Source organism: Etheostoma spectabile, chromosome 14 (genome assembly GCF_008692095.1).
Source record: "Etheostoma spectabile isolate EspeVRDwgs_2016 chromosome 14, UIUC_Espe_1.0, whole genome shotgun sequence".
Taxonomy (NCBI): Eukaryota; Metazoa; Chordata; class Actinopteri; order Perciformes; family Percidae; genus Etheostoma; species Etheostoma spectabile.
Genome location: NC_045746.1, coordinates 8,389,805 through 8,410,633, shown reverse-complemented (window position 1 = coordinate 8,410,633; position 20,829 = coordinate 8,389,805). Strand labels below are relative to the sequence as shown.

General features: G+C 40.4%; 1 protein-coding gene across 5 annotated transcripts in view; it reads right to left on the bottom strand.

Moving 5' to 3' along the window:
• Window positions 1-20,829, bottom strand: part of csmd2 (CUB and Sushi multiple domains 2) — a gene marked incomplete at its 5' end in the record, with an annotated part of 270,610 nt that overhangs the window by 61,837 nt on the left and 187,944 nt on the right. For all 5 annotated transcript variants that reach the window (XM_032535085.1, XM_032535083.1, XM_032535084.1 and 2 more), the window contains 4 exon segments: window positions 658-754; window positions 3,399-3,523; window positions 5,371-5,574; window positions 7,457-7,552. In XM_032535085.1, the coding sequence (XP_032390976.1) occupies window positions 658-754; window positions 3,399-3,523; window positions 5,371-5,574; window positions 7,457-7,552 (522 nt within the window).

Sequence of the window (20,829 nt, the reverse complement as noted above, 5' to 3'; positions counted from 1 at the left end):
CCCCCAAAACAAAATAAAAATAAAAATAAAATAAACTCATATGTTCTACAGATACTGTATTGCCTGTAATTAGTTGTTTAATAACTCAAATTTGTGAGCCTGGCATTTCTCTTTGATCTTTTTACCTCAGGGTACATCTAACATTTACTTCTGGTCAGGTTCCAAGCACAAATAAAAAGGAGAATTCCCTGTTGCTGTCTCCTCACCATGAGGGGAGTAACACAGACACTGTAAACACACGTTTACTTCAACTCCACACAGAAAAGGCTAACCTTTGTATAATTGTACCAAGATGTTCAGGGGGAAACTCAACCATTCCCATAACTACAGCAGCTGTCTTTAGCCACTCGGAATTTAATTTAGCAATGTTACAATAACATTTGTGCCAAATGAGCCCCCCCATTATTACTACTGCACGTGCTAATTTGGTTAACAAACCGAGTATGTAGATGTTCCAGGAATTTGTTTTGCTCTTTGAAAACTGATTAGGCTAGTATGTTGCTTCCACAATGCTTTTGGCAGGTGTAGATGAGTGGTTTTAAAAATGTGTTGTGTCTAAGGTTGAGGTGGGAATACTCTAAATGCTGAAAACACGATTAAACACATGCAAGAAAATAAACGCACACATACAAACACATATACATACATATGCAATACCTGAGAAGCTGCCAAGCATGGTGTCAGTGTTGTCTCCTCCGTCAAACACCTCCAGCGAGTCCCAGTTCTGCTCTGTGACAAAGCTGATTACCTGGATCTGAGAAAGGGATGAGACAGACAAAAAGAAGTATGGGATTTAGAGTGCAAAGCAGGAACAGTAGGGTCAAGGGTGTTTGTGTAGGGAGATCAGAAATGAAGTTGACAGGTTGAAGATGAATGAGTGGGGAAACACGAAGCATGGCCATTTGGCTCGTAACTACTGTTACTTCAAGAGTAACAGCTGTCAAAATGTCACATACAGGATATCCCCAGAATGACAAAGCAAGTTCTGTGTACAAAACAACAGGTCACTAATCTTCTATTTTGTACTCATTGAGTGTTTCACAGGAACACTCATAGTTAAGAGTCAGAGTGTTTTTAAAGGCACAAATAACTATATTAACTTGTTTTGTTTTATACTGTTTAATATATACATAAAGGGTAAAAAAAAATGTAATCATCAAAGCTATGAGGACTTCACAAAAAGCACGTTATCAATAGGACAAAACGTTAGTCATTGTGCACTTTAGTATGTCTTTGCTTTCTTTTCTTTATTTCAAACACACTTTTGGAAGGCTGTGTTCAAGTGGTGGGCATTTGATTTTAAATTAGGCAAAAATACCACATACTGTAAGAATAAAATTCTCCTGAATTATGGATTTTAAAACTTATTTTGCTTTTAAATGCTAACCAAAGGAAGTAGTAGGCTTTTCCCAAATACATAAAATTGCCAAAATTAAAGTGAATGTGTGAAATAGGGCTACAATGTGCCATATCTACTACATCCTTGTTCTCTGTCTTCAGCTAAAATGCACTCATTTCTTCAACATTGTAATGTTCTTCATTCCTTTATTCTCTCCGAGACTCCCTTTCTCTTCCCTCTCACGTCTATTCCTTAGCCCTCTCCTTGGATGGCTATAGATCGGATACGAGCCAATTAAAGGGGTGGTAGGAGCTCTGGCGCATCCCAGGGAGACGACGCAGATCACAGATTGATCTTTCATTAGGGGGCCACAGCAAATGTGCCGGCAAGGCACCTCGCTCCTTTAAGTTCTCTTCTAAATCATGACACTCCAATTAAATGTCTCTCTGCTAGCTAGTAGAAGGGGAGCGACAGAGACAAAGACAATGTGAAAGAGATAAGGTCGACTTAGGATGGTAAAGATGAGGAGGATTCAGCTGCAGAGTATAGACAAAGCAGCAAACCCTCTACATTTAGCACATCACATTTTGGTGGCAAAGGTATTGACCCTTTGGAATGAGGATGTGTGTGTGTCTGGGTGAGCAGTGGTGGCCAAAAGAACACAAGGACACAAACTCGAATACATACTCACCAAACTCTACCACTGTCAGTCAGGTTACGTATACAGTACGTTCCAGTGTCATGCTGTTTGCCTTTTAAAGCGTGTGCGTACAGTTAAGTCTCTGTTCTTATTCTTGGTCTATTCCACCTCCAAGCCATGTTAGTGTGCAGTGCTGTGCAGCATGCTAAGTGCGCCTGTGGCCCATCTTGTGTATTTGACCTGCAAGGACAGTCAGCTGAGGTGACGGAGCTAATAGCCGAGGGAAGGCACTGAGGTCATTAGCCACAGAGTCTGAAGCATAAGTCTAAAAACTTTCCATCAGGCAGATCCCCAGGGACCTCGCACAGGTTCCTGGTGGAGTTCCTTCACATACGCATCAAAGAATAAGACTATGCAAACTGAATTAATTCCCAAGAAAGAAAACTAAAATAATTCAAGAGGCAATTATATACAAATGTATTTCAAGTTGTGCAATCTTAAGTTTCTGGTATAGTGATCTACCAAATTAAATTTTGAGCCTCTCCAAAGTCTATATAACTGCAAATGCTATAATGTGATATACCATGGGTACACCTGTTGATTAGCCCTTGGTAAGATGAAAACAGTTCAGCACACGGGAGCTTGTTGTCAAGACTATGCAGAGCTGTAAATGCTACAGACTAACGGTAAATACAATCTGGTAATTCCTTAAACAGTTTGACCGGATACTGTTTCACAGATGGGTCACTGCAATGCATCTCAATATTCATTAACTGATACAATTGGGAAAAACAACATGCTGACAGTAAGCAAGTAAAAAAAAAAAACAGCACTTTGAATCATAAATCCAAATCTCTCTTATTGTATGCCTTTAGGTCAATTATTTTTATTTTGTGCATTTCTATTATAACACTTTTCATATTTCTTTTTCTCTTCCAAAAAAACGTATTCGGAATTGCCATATGGGCGGCTGTGGCTCAGTGGTAGAGCGGTTGCCTGCCAATCGGAAGGTTGGTGGTTCGATCCCCGCCCCTGCAGTCATTGTCGAAGTGTCCTTGGGCAAGACACTGAACCCCGAGTTGCCCCCGGTGCTGTGCATCGGAGTGTGAGTGTGTATGAATGTATATCTGATGAGCAGGTGGCACCTTGTACGGCAGCCCCGGCCACAGTGTATGAATGTGTGTGAATGGTGAATGTTTCCTGTAGATGTAAAAGCGCTTTGAGCAGTTGTTAAGACTGGAAAAGCGCTATATAAATACAGCACATTTACATGTATTTGTGGATTAACTACTTACTTCCTTGGGTTCCACTTGAAATCAGTCTTTAATTTACTGGATGTAACACATTTGTGCGGGATCTGATTACTACCTGTTCCCCAGGAGGTACGTTGATGCCAGGGAGAAACTCTCTTATACAAACCTGGATTCCTGTTCCTTCAGGAACAGTGATCTTCCAGACACAGTTGAGGCTGTTGAGGTAAGGCTCAGGAAAGCCAGGAGATAAGATGGTGCCAGTTCGTTGGGTCAGATTGCCTCCACATGGAACTGCAGAAAAAAAGTGATGAAAGGACATTAAGTTATATTGCAGCATACCAAATGTATCATGGATGTACAAAGATGCAGGCAGAGTAAGATTAGGTATGTGCATACATTGCACACTAAAATACTATTTAAAAAAATATTTCATATTTCTTAATTGTCTTTCTTAACCTTTTTCCTCAACATAGATGTAATTTTCCTAGTAGGATTAGGGAATTTTCTCCAAACAAGTGTTAACATTGCAAACAGGATGATGATCCTGCAACAGGTTAAGCAAAAATATATTAAAAAAAAAAAGAAACATGACAAAATAGTTTTTATCTTTTAAGTTCTTCACTTGGTACATTTCCAACTTGTTTTAAAGGTCCCATGGCATGATAATGTCACTTTATGAGATATTTTTGTAACAGTAACATGAGTATTATGAATTTCCCTAGCCTGCCAATGGTCCCCCAGTGGCTACAAATGACAATAGGTGTAAACCGTAGACCATCAAAGAAATGGACACCACACCTTTAGACTTTGAGGGAGACCAGTGAAGTCAATTAGAAGCACTTTTCTGGTGATGATTGAGCGTTACTGCGCAGCCTCAAACTGAGCTTGACGATGTAGATGTGTTGTGAGAAATCTGTCTGGAAGTATTCTGGTAGCTGTGCCAAGAGAAATCTCAATCATTTTGAATCTTGCAGAGACGGAGTGTGTAGGAATATATAAGGAGATCACATAAGCACAGGCCAATTATTGCTAACTAAAATGCTAGTTAACATTAGTAATTAAACAGCTAACAGCACATAATGTGAGTCGAAACTGCCTGCGAGTTTCTCCTGACTGTAGGGTAATTTCGCGTAGTAATGACACAGCCATAATGTGAGATACAAGGCAATGGAGCCTTTTATACACTGTCGTGTTTCTTAATAAACAATGGAAAAATAGAGTCTTTAAACGCTTCAGTTATTCATTGTCAAAGGGATGCCAAAATGAATGGGAGTTATTGGAATGCTTTTAGCCTAAGAATTTCCGCATGCTCGCTTACCCCCCAAGCCCTGGGTATCCTGCTCCGCCTTTGAGAAAATAAAAACTCAGATTGGTCAATCTGGAATCTTCCCTATATGTAGTCATAAGGGGAAAGATTACTTCCCATGTCTCTGCTTTACCAGCCCAGATATTTCGGCCCATGAGAAAGAGAGAGACATCATGGCTTGTAAATGAGCGAAAGATGGCAGGTGGTCAAGGCCACAACCCCTCCTTGTGCCACCCTTCTCCTCCCCAATAGCTACAGACACAGAAATGGCATGTGTCAAGGGAGGCTCATTGTGGGACTGGCTCCAGCGGCTGTAATTCAGCACTAAGGCTGAATTTCGGAAAAGAGACTTCAGATATGGTATTAGGGGACCACTAAGGCCTATATAAAAGCATTAAAAAAGCAGTATGTCATGGGAACCTTAAGAACATTCTGTAAAAAACAACATGCAATGTGTGTGTGAGTGTGCCTTTGTACTGTATAGACATGTGGCTATCTCCAAACGAGTGTTTGAGTATGTCTGTGTGTATTTGTGACCCTCGGTGGTGCCTGCCACCTGTGTGCTGCATCTCGATGCATTGCTACAGGCAATGGCTGGCAGCCCACATCTGTGTTGTAGTAACAAGAGTTTGACATTCAAGGCATCAATCAGGTGGGAGAGACACAGAGACAGAATGAATGATGGAAAGGAAGTGAAGAAGTGAAGTAAATACAAATGAAGAAAAAAGCCAAGAAGGAAAGCAAGATAAACAAACAAACAAACAAAAAACACATCCAGGCTAACTGGCAAGCGTTTGTGTCTGTTTGTTGTATTTGAGTATTCATGCCCTACCTATACAGCTGGGAATGGAGCTGTTCCATTGTGCCAGGGCATTGGGAACTGTCAAACATTCAATGGCACTCGGTCCCTCCAGCACATAACCTGGACTGCACTCAAAGCGGATCACAGCGGCAACAGAAAAGTTGTTCCCCATCCGACGGCCATTGCGGGGCTCAGGGACCGAGCTGCACTGGGTGGCACTTGTCCGTGGCACAGCTATGGAGAAACAGAGTGAAAGACAGGGTGATTAGAGGTAGGCCTGCACAATATTGGGAAAATACTGCATCTACATAAAAATTTTAAATTAAAACGGAACCATTCTTTGTTGAACTGTAATAATGCATGCATGTTGCTTCCTCCGGCCTGCTTATTTCTTAGATAAATTGATCAACGTTGATTGTGATGTTGGTTTGCTGTGCATGCAGAGCCTGCATGTCACGTACTAGCAACAAACTGTGTATCCAAGAACACTTAAATCAGTGTAAATTACATTAGATAAGACACATACTGCTGTAGATTAGTTCTACATTTCCAGCATTGCGGCATCAAACCATAACGTTAGTTGGGACGGACGCCTTGTTTCTTTAGGCTAACTATATTAGCTTTAGCCTGGTTGGTAGCATCTTTATGCGGTGAACAATGGCCGGGAGACGATCACGCTGCATTAATCAGGTGATTAATTTTCTCTTTGCAGCGAACAGAACACACTGACCACTGTAGCTTCACCACCCATGGAAAAGTACGTGCATCACTGTGTGCAGCAGCAGCTGCCACGGCACTTTTCTACACATGGAGAGCCTCTCTTCTCATTACAATAACCCAGTTGTACTAACATTACATCTCATACACATGCTGCCCACATGGCTACCAGCCTTAAAGGGGAAGGGGCGACCCTTCCCCGATAACAATCACGTAAAAGGAGAACGGTGAAAGGACTATACATTATTATTATTAGTATTATTATTATTAACCTTAAAAACAAGTCATACATTTTTATGACTTCTGACAATTAGTGGCATTCGGTTTTTGTCATCACAAGTTGACATTTGTTCGAGTTGTCTTGATTATGACTTGACATTAATCAAAGTGACATTACCAGAAGTTGTCTTGGTCCTGACAAGTTGACATTAAATTTGTTTGGGATGTCTTTGTAATGAAAACTTGACATTTACACACATTACCAGAGGATGTTAGAGACCACATTAGAGACCAATTTTATCACTTGGTCAGATAGATGTGAGACAGGATATTTCACAAAACTGGCTGTCAACACACTTTTATGACAGTGTAATACATATATACAATACATCTTCTAGTAATGTCATCCTGGTTAAGATCAAGTTGTAATTACAAAGACATCCCAAACAAATGTAACTTGTCATGACCAAGATCATAATCAAGACAACCGAAACAATGTCTACTTGACATGACAAAAACCGAATGACACTTAATGACCGAAGTTATAAAACGTTAATGACTTGTTTATAATTTTTATGATACGTTCATGACAGTGTCATGTCACATTTGTGTCGATACTGTCAAGTAAAGTGTTACCGAAAAGTTACTATGGGTGTCATATCAGAATGATCACGCTGCGTCCCAAATGGATCATACAAAAAAATAACATTAAGCTTCTCTTTGCCTTGTGGCTCCTTCAGCTTACTTAGAATAAAATACAAAAACTGACTTATTAATTTATTAAACTTTCTCCAGAGCTGCCATTGCCTTTGGATATCTGCAGCATATGTCATTTCTGGTACAGTGCATTGTTAAAGAAAAATAACAAGTGCCTCTTAGGGGAATAGAAGAACAGGGGAGTTTAAGCACAACCTCTTCAACAGACTGCTATACTTCTATAGTGTTAATGCTCCAGAGCACACACTTCTGCTGACACACACAAGCACCAATCACACAAGCACACACACAAGCACATCACAGATGAAATAGTGGCTGAAGGTGAATCCTTTCAAAATCACTCAACACATCTTCTATAATGGAGGGAAATTGCGTTGCTAGAACATAGGAGATCCAAAAGAAACAGGATGCTAGGATTTGTTTGTGTGCATTTGTGTGTGTTACTGTGTTTCACACCACTCACCCTGGTAGACCATGTGGAATCCTTTCAAGCTGGATTGGCCTTTGGAGGTGAAGCGGATCAGGATTTGGTTAGAGGTTGCTAGTGGCAATGACTCGCCTGTGATGGAGAAAAGTGAAATGTTTTTAGCAGAGTGCTGCCTTCAATTTATGTGTGTGTGGGAACAAACCACTGTTTCTAGCTCCCTAATTGCCATCTTATCACCTACGCAGTTAAATAACTAATCTTTCCCACATCCATCTGGTAAAATTTAGGTGTGAATGTTAGTGACTCTTTTAGGGACTCAATCTGTGTGTCCAGCATGAAACTTCAAAAATGTGGTAGGAAATCTGCTCATGATTGTATCAAAGAGATCATACTGCAGGTTTCTGAATAAGAAGATTTAGAAGCCATTTTCATGTACGTGTATTTTCGTATAAAATTGCATGAAAGTGCAAAGAAACAGTAGTCTAGACTAGAACTGTGCTACATAGGTGATGTTAGGCTTTCACAAAAGGTCCTACTGTGATGAATACATAACATGCTTAGAAGACTTTATAAGGCATACTGAGTGTATCACAATATGTATATGTATGGCGATTATTAAGATTATCCTAATATTTTACTGTCATACAGGATTAGTTTATCTGCTATGCTTATTGGATATAAAACAATTTCCTTCAGCCTCTTGTAACTATATGGGAGTCCTGATTATTGGCACTGATAGCATTGTGCCACACGGCAGCTGAGCCTCTGACCGCAGTCTGCCTATGTCAAGTCATGTTTTGGAGCTTAGAAGCTATTTTTGGTTAGCATATGAGCCTTACTTTTGTGACTCTGTGTTCGCACCCCCAATTAACAAATCATTAATTTACATGTAACTGCTTAAACTGGTGCAGCAAGACTCCTAAATGCTGTAGAGACCCCACCTTCCCTGATTTACTTTAATGGCTGCATGTAAAATACAGGAATCAAGACCAAGAATGATCAAGCTTTTGTCTTCCTAGCATGTTTTGGAACAGCAAATTTGGTCAGCTGGGTTTTGTTTTAAATGGGATGTGAAAAACTATTGTGCAGACGGGCCTTTCATTTGTATTTTGTGTGATCTTTGTGTGTAAAAGTATATTTTTTTAACTGAAACGTTCTTCGTTTGTGAGGTTTTCTACAAGATGCCTTATCCGTAAACTAAACATTGCATTATGGACAATTTACTGAGAAACTTAGGCGTGCAATACTGCATGGAGCAGCTATATGTTTACTATGAAATTATTCCTGAAAGAGAATTTATCAGTGCCTTAATTTCAACCCTCTATCCATAAATCAAATCACAATATTTATTACTGAAATTACTGATATGACCACCTGCTGTCCTCATCAGCTCAAAGTGTAATTAAACCCGGGAAAACCCCCCATGATGTATCTTCCATGAAGGAAAACTGTTGTTGACTGACGCAGAACATGATGCATAGTGTGAGCATATCTGTCTCTGCCCCTGTCTTTCTCTGTGTGTTGCTGACTGGCTCTCTGCAGTGGCTCTCATTACTCTGTGTCTGCTTGCTGTCACACTGTAGTGGGAGGCAGATGTGCTTAACCCCAGAGGCAACATCTGTGTGTCAGCGAGTCTATCCTGCGCTGTGCGTTTAGATCACGTTTTAATGTGTGTGAATATTGTTGTGCCTCTATGTGCTATGCGCCGAGATAGTTTCAATGGCACAGTTTCTTACTGCGTCATCATCATGCTTGTCTAAGTTCCAATGTGGGATCCCCAAGACATGCTGGGTAGTTTATTACAAGACACCCTTCATGACACCCCTGTCATGGTGACGGTGTTTCATAATTTACTGTGCGGGGCAGGTATTCATCCAGATAGATCAAACATATGTCAGCATGAAACATATTAACTCTCTGGCCACATTCCAGTTCCAAAACACTTTGCCCTTAAAATGATCCTCTACACTGACATATTAAAGACAAGGACAAATATGACTTTGGCTTGAAGTCAATAGTTAAAATTCAGTGGCAGTTATTGGTGTGCACTGGTTTGGATACAGCAGACATGGGGGATTAACAATCCAGCTGTTAAACCACAACTCAAACACGTTTTAAGTTAGAAACAGCCCTAAATGGGATTACATCAAATTCATTTTATATTTTAAGGATACATGTTTTGCATTCATACAACAACATGCTTGCAGTGTAACAAAAGGAGCTAAAGTGGTAAAGTGAAACGTAGTTTAATTGACGCATTAGTCACACTTCAAATGACAGCCATGAGAGTGACAATTGCCTCTTTTTTAAAAACATTGCCAATTAGATAAATCTCATTGATTACTTGAATTAGTCCTTTTGTCCTTTGGGAGTTAGAAAAAGGAGACAGCATGTAGGCAACATGCTGTCTTCTTTTCTTTTGTTATTCTCTTGTTCAACTCTTTCCTCTCATTTTATTCTGTCTATCACCACATTCTCAGAAAGAAATCACAATCATTCCCTTTTGTTTTCACAACCAGTGATTTGCCTCACCAGACATGACAGCAATGAAAACTTGATATATTCAGTACACCATGTATATGTAATATACACTACCATTCAAAATGTTGGGGTCACCCAAACAATTTTGTGTTTTCCTGAAAAGTCACACTTATTTACCACCATACGTTGTGAAAATGAATAGAAAATAGAGTCAAGACATTGACAAGGTTAGAAATAATGATTGTATTTGAAATAGATTTTTTTACATCAAACTTTGCATTCGTCAAAGAATCCTCCATTTGCAGCAATTACAGCACTGCGAACCTTTGGCATTCTAGCTGTTATTTGTTGAGGTAATCTGGAGAAATTGCACCCCACGCTTCCAGAAGCAGCTCCCACAAGTTGGATTGGTGGATGGGCACTTCTTGCGTACCATACGGTCAAGCTGCTCCCACAACAGCTCATGGGGTTCAGATCTGGTGACTGCGCGGCCACTCATTACCGATAGATACCAGCTGCCTGCTTTGCTCTAAATAGTTCTTGCACAATTTGGAGGTGTGTTTAGGGTCATTGTCCTGTTGTAGGATGAAATTGGCTCCAATAAGCGCTGTCCACTGGGTATGCATGGCGTGCAAATAGAGTGATAGCCTTCCATTCAGAATCCCTTTTACCCTGTACAAATCTCCCACCTTACCAGCACCAAAGCAACCCCAGAACATATATACCTCCACCATGCTTAACAGATGGCGTCAGGCATTCTTCCAGCATCTTTTCATTTATTCTGCGTCTCACAAACTTTTTTTTGTGATCCAACACACCTCAAACTTGGATTCATCCGTCCACAACACTTTTTCCAGTCTTCCTCTGTCCAATGTCTGTGTTCTTTTGCCCATCTTAACCTTTTCTTTATTTGCCAGTCTCAGATATGGCTTTTTCTTTGCCACTCTGCCTGAAGCCAGAATCCCGCAGCCGCTCTCACTGTAGATGTTGACACTGGTGTTTTGCGGGTACTATTTAATGAAGATTCCAGTTGGGGACCTGTGAGGTGTCTGTTTCTCAAACTAGAGACTCTATTGTACTTTATCATTCTTCTCAGACAAACAATATCTTGTGAAACGCAGGAACCTCCCACACAATATCTTTCTTCATACTATACGCTGGTAAGCCATGTTATTGTGCTGTCCATCATGCAGGGACTAGTACACACCGTTGTAGGAAATCTTCAATTTCTTAGCAATGTCTCGCATATAATAGCCTGCATTTCTAAGGACAAGAATAGACTGTCGAGTTTCAGATGAAAGTTCTCTTTTTCTGGCGGAGCGACAGAGACAAGACCTGGTAAAAGATAATGTCGACTTAGTGATGTAAAGAGAGGAGGATTCAGCTGCAGAGTATAACAAAGCACAACCCTCTACATTAGCACATCACATTTTGGTGGCAAAGGTATTGACCCTTTGGAATGAGGATGTGTGTTTGTCTGGTGAGCAGTGGTGGCCAAAAGAACACAAGGACACAAACTCGAATACATACTCACCAAACTCTACCACTGTCATTCAGGTTACGTATACAGTACGTTCCAGTGTCATGCTGTTTGCCTTTTAAGCGTGTGCGTACAGTTAAGTCTCTGTTCTTATTCTTGGTCTATTCCACCTCCAAGCCATGTTAGTGTGCAGTGCTGTGCAGCATGCTAAGTGCGCCTGTGGCCCATCTTGTGTATTTGACCTGCAAGGACAGTCACTGAGGTGACGGAGCTAATAGCCGAGGGAAGCACTGTTCTTAGCCACAGAGTCTGAAGCATAAGTCTAAAACTTTCCATCAGCAGATCCCCAGGACCTCGCACAGGTTCCTGGTGGAGTTCCTTCCACACGCATCAAGAATAAGACTATGCAAACGAATTAATTCCCAGAAAAACTAAAATAATTCAAGAGGCAATTATATACAAATGTATTTCAAGTTGTGCAATCTTAAGTTTCTGGTATAGTGATCTACCAAATTAAATTTTGAGCCTCCTCCAAGTCTATATAACTGCAAATGCTATAATGTGATATACCATGGGTACACCTGTTATTAGCCCTTGGTAAGATGAAAACAGTTCAGCACACGGGAGCTTGTTGTCAAGACTATGCAAGCTGTAAATGCTACAGACTAACGGTAATACAATCTGGTAATTCCTTAAACAGTTTGACCGGATACTGTTTCACGATGGGTCACTGCAATGCATCTCTATTCATTAACTGATACATTGGGAAAAACAACATGCTGACAGTAAGCAAGTAAAAAAAAAAAACAGCACTTTGAATCATAAATCCAAATCTCTCTTATTGTATGCCTTTAGGTCAATTATTTTTATTTTGTGCATTTCATTATAACACTTTTCATATTTCTTTTTCTCTTCCAAAAAAACGTATTCGATTGCCATATGGGCGGCTGTGGCTCAGTGGTAGAGCGGTTGCCTGCCAATCGGAAGGTTGGTGTTCGATCCCCGCCCCTGCAGTCATTGTCGAAGTGTCCTTGGGCAAGACACTGAACCCCGATTGCCCCCGTGCTGTGCATCGGAGTGTGAGTGTGTATGAATGTATATCTGATGACAGGTGGCACCTTGTACGGCAGCCCCGGCCACAGTGTATGATGTTTGTGAATGGTGAATGTTTCCTGTAATGTAAAGCGCTTGAGCGGTTGTTGACTGGAACGCTATATAATACAGCACATTTACATGTTTGTGGATTAACTACTTACTTCCTTGGTTCCACTTGAAATCAGTCTTTAATTTACTGATGGTAACACATTTGTGCGGGATCTGATTACTACCTGTTCCCCAGAGGTACGTGATGCCAGGGAGAAACTCTCTTATACAAACCTGGATTCCTGTTCCTTCAGGAACAGTGATTTCCAGACACAGTTGAGGCTGTTGAGGTGCTCAGGAAAGCCAGAGATAAGATGGTGCCAGTTCGTTGGGTCAGATTGCCTCCACATGGAACTGCAAAAAAAGTGATGAAAGGACATTAGTATATTGCAGCATACCAATGTATCATGGATGTACAAAGATGCAGCAGAGTAAGATTAGGTATGTGCATACATTGCACACTAAAATACTATTTAAAAAATATTTCATATTTCTTAATTGTCTTTCTAACCTTTTTCCTCAACATAGATGAATTTTCCTAGTAGGATTAGGGAATTTCTCCAAACAAGTTTTAACATTGCACAGGATGATGATCCTGCAACAGGTTAAGCAAAAATATTTAAAAAAAAAGAAACATGACAAAAAGTTTTATCTTTTAAGTTCTTCACTTGGTACATTTCCAACTTGTTTTAAAGGTCCCATGGCATTAATGTCACTTTATGAGATATTTTTGTAACAGTAACATGAGTATTATGAATTTCCCTACCTGCCAATGGTCCCCCAGTGGCTACAAATGACAATAGGGGTAAACCGTAGACCATCAAGAAATGGACACCACACCTTTAGACTTTGAGGAGACCAGTGAAGTCAATTAGAAGCACTTTTCTGTGTGTATGAGCGTTACTGCGCAGCCTCAAACTGAGCTTGACGATGTAGATGTGTTGTGAGAAATCTGTCTGGAAGTATTCTGGTAGCTGTGCCAAAGAAATCTCAATCATTTTGAATCTTGCAGAGACGGAGTGTGTGGAATAATATAGGAGATCACATAAGCACAGCCAATTATTGCTAACTAAAATGCTAGTTTAACATTAGTAATTAAACAGCTAACAGCACATAATGTGAGTCGAAACTGCCTGCGAGTTTCTCCTGACTGTAGGGTAATTTCGCGTAGTAATGACACAGCCATAATGTGAGATACAAGCAATGGAGCCTTTTATACACTGTCGTGTTTCTTAATAAACAATGAAAAAGAGTCTTTAAACGCTTCATTTATTCATTGTCAAAGGGATGCCAAAATGAATGGAGTTATTGGAATGCTTTTAGCCTAAGAATTCGCATGCTCCTTACCCCCCAAGCCCTGGGTATCCTGCTCCGCCTTGAGAAAAATAAACTCAGATTGGTCAATCTGGAATCTTCCCTATTGTTCATAAGGGGAAAGATTACTTCCATGTCTCTGCTTTACCAGCCCAGATATTTCGGCCCATGAGAAAGAGAGAGACATCATGCTTGTAATGAGCGAAAGATGGCAGGTGGTCAAGGCCACACCCCTCCTTGTGCCCCTCTCTCCTCCCCAATAGCTACAGACACAGAATGGCATTTGTCAAGGGAGGTCATTGTGGGACTGGCTCCAGCGGCTGTAATTCAGCCCTAAGGCTGAATTTCGGAAAAGAGACTTCAGATATGTTATTAGGGACCACTAAGGCCTATATAAAGCATTAAAAAGCAGTATGTCATGGGAACCTTAAGAACATTCTGTAAAAAACAACATGCATGTGTGTGTTGAGTGTGCCTTTGTACTGTATAGACATGTGGCTATCTCCAAACAGGTTTGAGTATGTCTGTGTGTATTTGTGACCCCGTGGTGCCTGCCACCTGTGTGCTGCATCTCGATGCATTGCTACAGGCAATGGCTGGCAGCCCACATCTGTGTTGTAGAACAAGAGTTTGACATTCAAGGCATCAATCAGTGGGAGAGACACAGAGACAGAATGAATGATGGAAAGAAGTGAAGAAGTGAAGTAAATACAATAGAAAAAGCCAAGAAGGAAAGCAAGATAAACAAACAAACAACAAAAAACCATCCAGCTAACTGGCAAGCGTTTGTGTCTGTTTGTTGTATTTGAGTATTCTGCCCTACCTATACAGCTGGAATGGAGCTGTTCCATTGTGCCAGGGCATTGGGAACTGTCAAACATTCAATGGCACTCGGTCCCTCCAGCACATAACCTGGACTGCACTCAAAGCGGATCACAGCGGCAACAAAAAGTTGTTCCCCATCCGACGGCCATTGCGGGGCTCAGACCGAGCTGCACTGGGTGGCACTTTGTCCGGGCACAGCTATGGAGAAACAGAGTGAAAGACGGGTGATTAAGGTAGGCCTGCACAATATTGGGAAAATACTGCATCTACATAAAAATTTTAAATTAAAACGGAACCTTCTTTGTTGAACTGTAATAATGCATGCATGTTGCTTCCTCCGCCTGCTTATTTCTTAGTAATTGACAACGTTGATTGTGATGTTGGTTTGCTGTCAGGCAGAGCCTGCATGTCAGTACTAGAACAAACGGTGTATCCAAACACTTAATCATTGTAAATACATTAAGTAAGACACATACTGCTGTAGATTAGTTCACATTTCCAGCATTGCGGCATCAACCATAACGTTAGTTGGACGGACGCCTTGTTTCTTTAGGCTAACTATATTAGCTTTCACCTGGTTGGTACATCTTTATGCGGTGAACAATGGCCGGGAGACATCACGCTGCATTAATCAGGTGATTAATTTTCTCTTTGCAGCGAACAGAACACACTGACCACGTAGCTTCACCACCCATGGAAAAGTACGTGCATCACTGTGTGCAGCAGCAGCTGCCACGCACTTTTCTACACATGGAGAGCCTCTCTTCTCATTACAATAACCCAGTTGTACTAACATTACATCTCATCACACTGCTGCCCACATGGCTACCACCTTAAAGGGAAGGCGACCCTTCCCCGATAACAATCACGTAAAAGGAGAACGTGAAAGGACTATACATTATTATTATTAGATTATTATTATTAACCTTAAAAACATTCATACATTTTTATGACTTCTGACAATTAGTGCATTCGGTTTTTGTCATCACAAGTTGACATTTGTTCGAGTTGTCTTGATTATGACTTACATTAATCAAAGTGCATTACCAGAATTTTGTCTTGGTCCTGACAATTTGACATTAAATTTGTTTGGATGTCTTTGTAATGAAACTTGACATTTACACACATTACCAGAGGATGTTAGAGACCACATTAGAGACCAATTTTATCACTTGGTCAGATGATGTGAGACAGGATATTTCACAAAACTGGCTGTCAACACCCTTTTATGACAGTGTAATACATATATACAATACATCTTCTAGTAATGTCATCCTGGTTAAGATCAGTGTAATTACAAAGACATCCCAAACAAATGTAACTTGTCATGACCAAGATCATAATCAGACAACCGAAACAATGTCTACTTGACATGCCAAAACCGAATCCACTTAATGACCGAGTTATAAAACGTAATGACTTGTTTATAATTTTTATGATACGTTCATGACAGTGTCATGTCACATTTGTGTCGTACTGTCAAGTAAAGTGTTACCGAAAGTTACTATGGGTGTCATATCAGAATGATCACCTGCGTCCCAAATGGATCATACAAAAATAACATTAAGCTTCTCTTTGCCTTGTGGCTCTTCAGCTTACTTAGAATAATACAAAAACTGACTTATTAATTTATTAAACTTTCTCCAGAGCTGCCATTGCCTTTGGATATCTGCAGCATATGTCATTTCTGGTACAGTGCATTGTTAAAGAAAAATAACAAGTGCCTCTTAGGGAATAGAAGAACAGGGGAGTTTAAGCACAACCTCTTCAAGACTGCTATACTTCTATAGTGTTAATGCTCCAGAGCACACACTTCTGCTGACACACACAAGCACCAATCACACAAGCACACACACAAGCACCACAGATGAATAGTGGCTGAAGGTGAATCTTTCAAAATCACTCAACACATCTTCTATAATGGAGGAAATTGCGTTGCTAGAACAGTAGATCCAAAAGAAACAGGATGCTAGATTTGTTTGTGTGCTTTGTGTGTGTTACTGTGTTTCACACCACTCACCCTGGTAGACCATGTGGATCCTTTCAAGCTGGATTGGCCTTGGAGGTGAACGGATCAGGATTTGGTTAGAGGTTGCTAGTGGCAATGACCTCGCCTGTGATGGAAGTGAAATGTTTTTAGCAGAGTGCTGCCTTCAATTTATGTGTGTGTGGGAACAAACCACTGTTTCTAGCTCCCTAATTGCCATCTTATCACCTACGCAGTTAATAACTAATCTTTCCCACATCCATCTGGTAAAATTTAGGTGTGAATGTTAGTGACTCTTTTAGACTCAATCTGTGTGTCCAGCATGAAACTTCAAAAGTGGTAGGAAATCTGCTCATGATTGTATCAAAGAGATCATACTGCAGGTTTCTGAATAAGAAGATTTAGAAGCCATTTTCATGTACGTGTATTTTCGTATAAATTGCATGAAAGTGCAAGAAACAGTAGTCTAGACAACTGTGCTACATAGGTTGTTAGGCTTTCACAAAAGGCCTACTGGATGAATACATACCATGCTTAGAAGACTTTATAAGGCATACTGAGTGTATCACAATATGTATATGTATGGCGATTATTAAGATTATCCTAATATTTTACGTCATACAGGATTAGTTTATCTGCTAGGCTTATTGGATATAAAACAATTTCCTTCACCCTCTGTAACTATATGGGAGTCCTGATTATTGGCACTGATAGCATTGTGCCACACGGCAGCTGAGCCTCTGACCGCAGTCTGCCTATTGTCAAGTCATGTTTTGGAGCTTAGAAGCTATTTTTGGTTAGCTATGAGCCTTACTTTTGTGACTCTTGTTCGCACCCCCATTACAAATCATTAATTTACATGTAACTGCTTAAACTGGTGCAGCAAGACTCCTAAATGCTGTAGAACCGCCCCACCTTCCCTGATTTACTTTAATGGCTGCATGTAAAATCAGGAATCAAGACCAAGAATGATCAAGCTTTTGTCTTCCTAGCATGTTTTGGAACAGCAAATTTGGTCAGCTGGGTTTTGTTTTAAATGGGATGTGAAAAACTATTGTGCAGACGGGCCTTTCATTTGTATTTTGTGTGATCTTTGTGTTAAAAGTATATTTTTTTTAACTGAAACGTTCTTCGTTTGTGAGGTTTTCTACAAGATGCCTTATCCGTAAACTAAACATTGCATTATGGACAATTTACTGAGAAACTTAGGCGTGCAATACTGCATGGAGCAGCTATATGTTTACTATGAAATTATTCCTGAAAGAGAATTTATCAGTGCCTTAATTTCAACCCTCTATCCATAAATCAAATCACAATATTTTTTACTGAAATTGATATGACCACTGCTGTCCTCATCAGCTCAAAGTGTAATTAAACCCGGGAAAACCCCCCTGATGTATCTTCCATGAAGGAAAACTGTTGTTGACTGACGCGAACATGATGCATAGTGTGAGCTACTGTCTCTGCCCCTGTCTTTCTCTGTGTGTTGCTGACTGGCTCTCTGCAGTGGCTCTCATTACTCTGTGTCTGCTTGCTGTCACACTGTAGTGGGAGGCAGATGTGCTTAACCCCAGAGGCAACATCTTGTGTCACGAGTCTATCCTGCGCTGTGCGTTTAGATCACGTTTTAATGTGTGTGAATATTGTTGTGCCTCTATGTGCTATGCGCCGAGATAGTTTCAGGCACAGTTTTCTACTGCGTCATCATCATGCTTGTCTAAGTTCCAATGTGGATCCCCAAGACATGCTGGGTAGTTTATTACAAGACACCCTTCATGACACCCCTGTCATGGTGACGGTGTTTCATAATTTACTGTGCGGGGCAGGTATTCATCCAGATAGATCAAACATATTCAGCATGAACATATTAACTCTCTGGCCACATTCCAGTTCCAAAACACTTTGCCCTTAAAATGATCCTCTACACTGACATATTAAAGACAAGGACAAATATGACTTTGGCTTGAAGTCAATAGTTAAAATTCAGTGGCAGTTATTGGTGTGCACTGGTTTGGATACAGCAGACATGGGGGATTAACAATCCAGCTGTTAAACCACAACTCAAACACGTTTTAATTTAGAAACAGCCCTAAATGGGATTAATCAAATTCATTTTATATTTAAGGATACATGTTTTTGCATTCATACAACAACATGCTTGCAGTGTAACAAAAGGACTAAAGTGGTAAAGTGAAACGTAGTTTAATTGACCATTAGTCACACTTCAAATGACAGCCATGAGAGTGAACATTGCCTCTTTTAAAAACATTGCCAATTAGATAAATCTCATTGATTACTTGAATTAGTCCTTTTGTCCTTTGGGATTTAGAAAAGGAGACAGCATGTAGGCAACATGCTGTCTTCTTTTCTTTTGTTATTCTCTTGTTCAACTCTTCTCTCATTTTATTCTGTCTATCACCACATTCTCAGAAAGAAATCACAATCATTCCCTTTTGTTTTCACAACCAGTGTTTGCCTCACCAGACATGACAGCAATGAAAACTTGATATATTCAGTACACCATGTATATGTAATCACTACCATTCAAAATGTTGGGTCACCCAACAATTTTGTGTTTTCCTGAAAATCACACTTATTACCACCATACGTTGTGAAATGAATAGAAAAGTCAGACATTGACAAGGTTAGAAATATGATTTGTATTTGAAATAGATTTTTTTACATCAACTTTGCATTCGTCAAAGAATCCTCCATTTGCGGCAATTACAGCACTGCAGACCTTTGGCATTCTCTGTTAATTGTTTGAGGTTCTGGAGAAATTGCACCCCACGCTTCCAGAAGCAGCTCCCACAAGTTGGATTGGTTGGATGGCACTTCTTGCGTACCATACGGTCAGCTGCTCCCACAACAGCTCAATGGGGTTCAGATCTGGTACTGCGCTGGCCACTCCATTACCGATAGAATACCAGCTGCCTGCTTCTGCTCTAAATAGTTCTTGCACAATTTGGAGGTGTTTTAGGGTCATTGTCCTGTTTGTAGGATGAAATTGGCTCCAATCAAGCCTGTCCACTGGTATGCATGGCGGTGCAAAATAGAGTGATAGCCTTCCTTATTCAGAATCCCTTTTACCCTGTACAAATCTCCCACCTTACCAGCACCAAAGCAACCCCAGACCATCATATTACCTCCACCATGCTTAACAGATGGCGTCGCATTCTTCCAGCATCTTTTCTTTATTCTCGCCTCACAAACTTTCTTCTTTGTGATCCAAACACCTCAAACTTGGATTCATCCGTCCACAACACTTTTTTCCAGTCTTCCTCTGTCCAATGTCTGTGTTCTTTTGCCCATCTTAACCTTTTTCTTTTATTTGCCAGTCTCAGATATGGCTTTTTCTTTGCCACTCTGCCCTGAAGCCCAGAATCCCGCAGCCGCCTCTTCACTGTAGATGTTGACACTGGTGTTTTGCGGGTACTATTTAATGAAGATTCCAGTTGGGGACCTGTGAGGTGTCTGTTTCTCAAACTAGAGACTCTATTGTACTTATCTTCTTGCTCAGTTGTGCAACGCGGCCTCCCACTTCTTTCTCTACTCTGGTTAGAGCCTGTTTGTGCTGTCCTCTGAAGGGAGTAGTACACACCGTTGTAGGAAATCTTCAATTTCTTAGCAATGTCTCGCATATAATAGCCTGCATTTCTAAGGACAAGAATAGACTGTCGAGTTTCAGATGAAAGTTCTCTTTTTCTGGCCATTTTGAGCGTTTAATTGACCCCACAAATGTGATGCTCCAGAAACTCAATCTGCTCAAACGAAGGTCAGTTTTGTAGCTTCTGTAACGACCTAAACTGTTTTCAGATGTGTGAACATGATTGCACAAGGGTTTTCTAATCATCAGTTAGCCTTCTGAGCCAATGAGCAAACACATTGTACCATTAGAACACTGAGTGATAGTTGCTAGAAATGGGCCTCTATACACCTATGTAGATTTGCACCAAAAACCAGACATTTGCAGCTAGAATAGCATTTACCACATTAGCAATGTATAGAGTGTATTTCTTCAAAGTTAAGACTAGTTTAAAGTTATCTTCATTGAAAAGTACAGTGCTTTTCCTTAAATAAGGACATTTCAATGTGACCCCAAACTTTTGAACGGTAGTGTGTGTATATATATATATATATATATATATATATTATTATATTAACACCACACACACATAC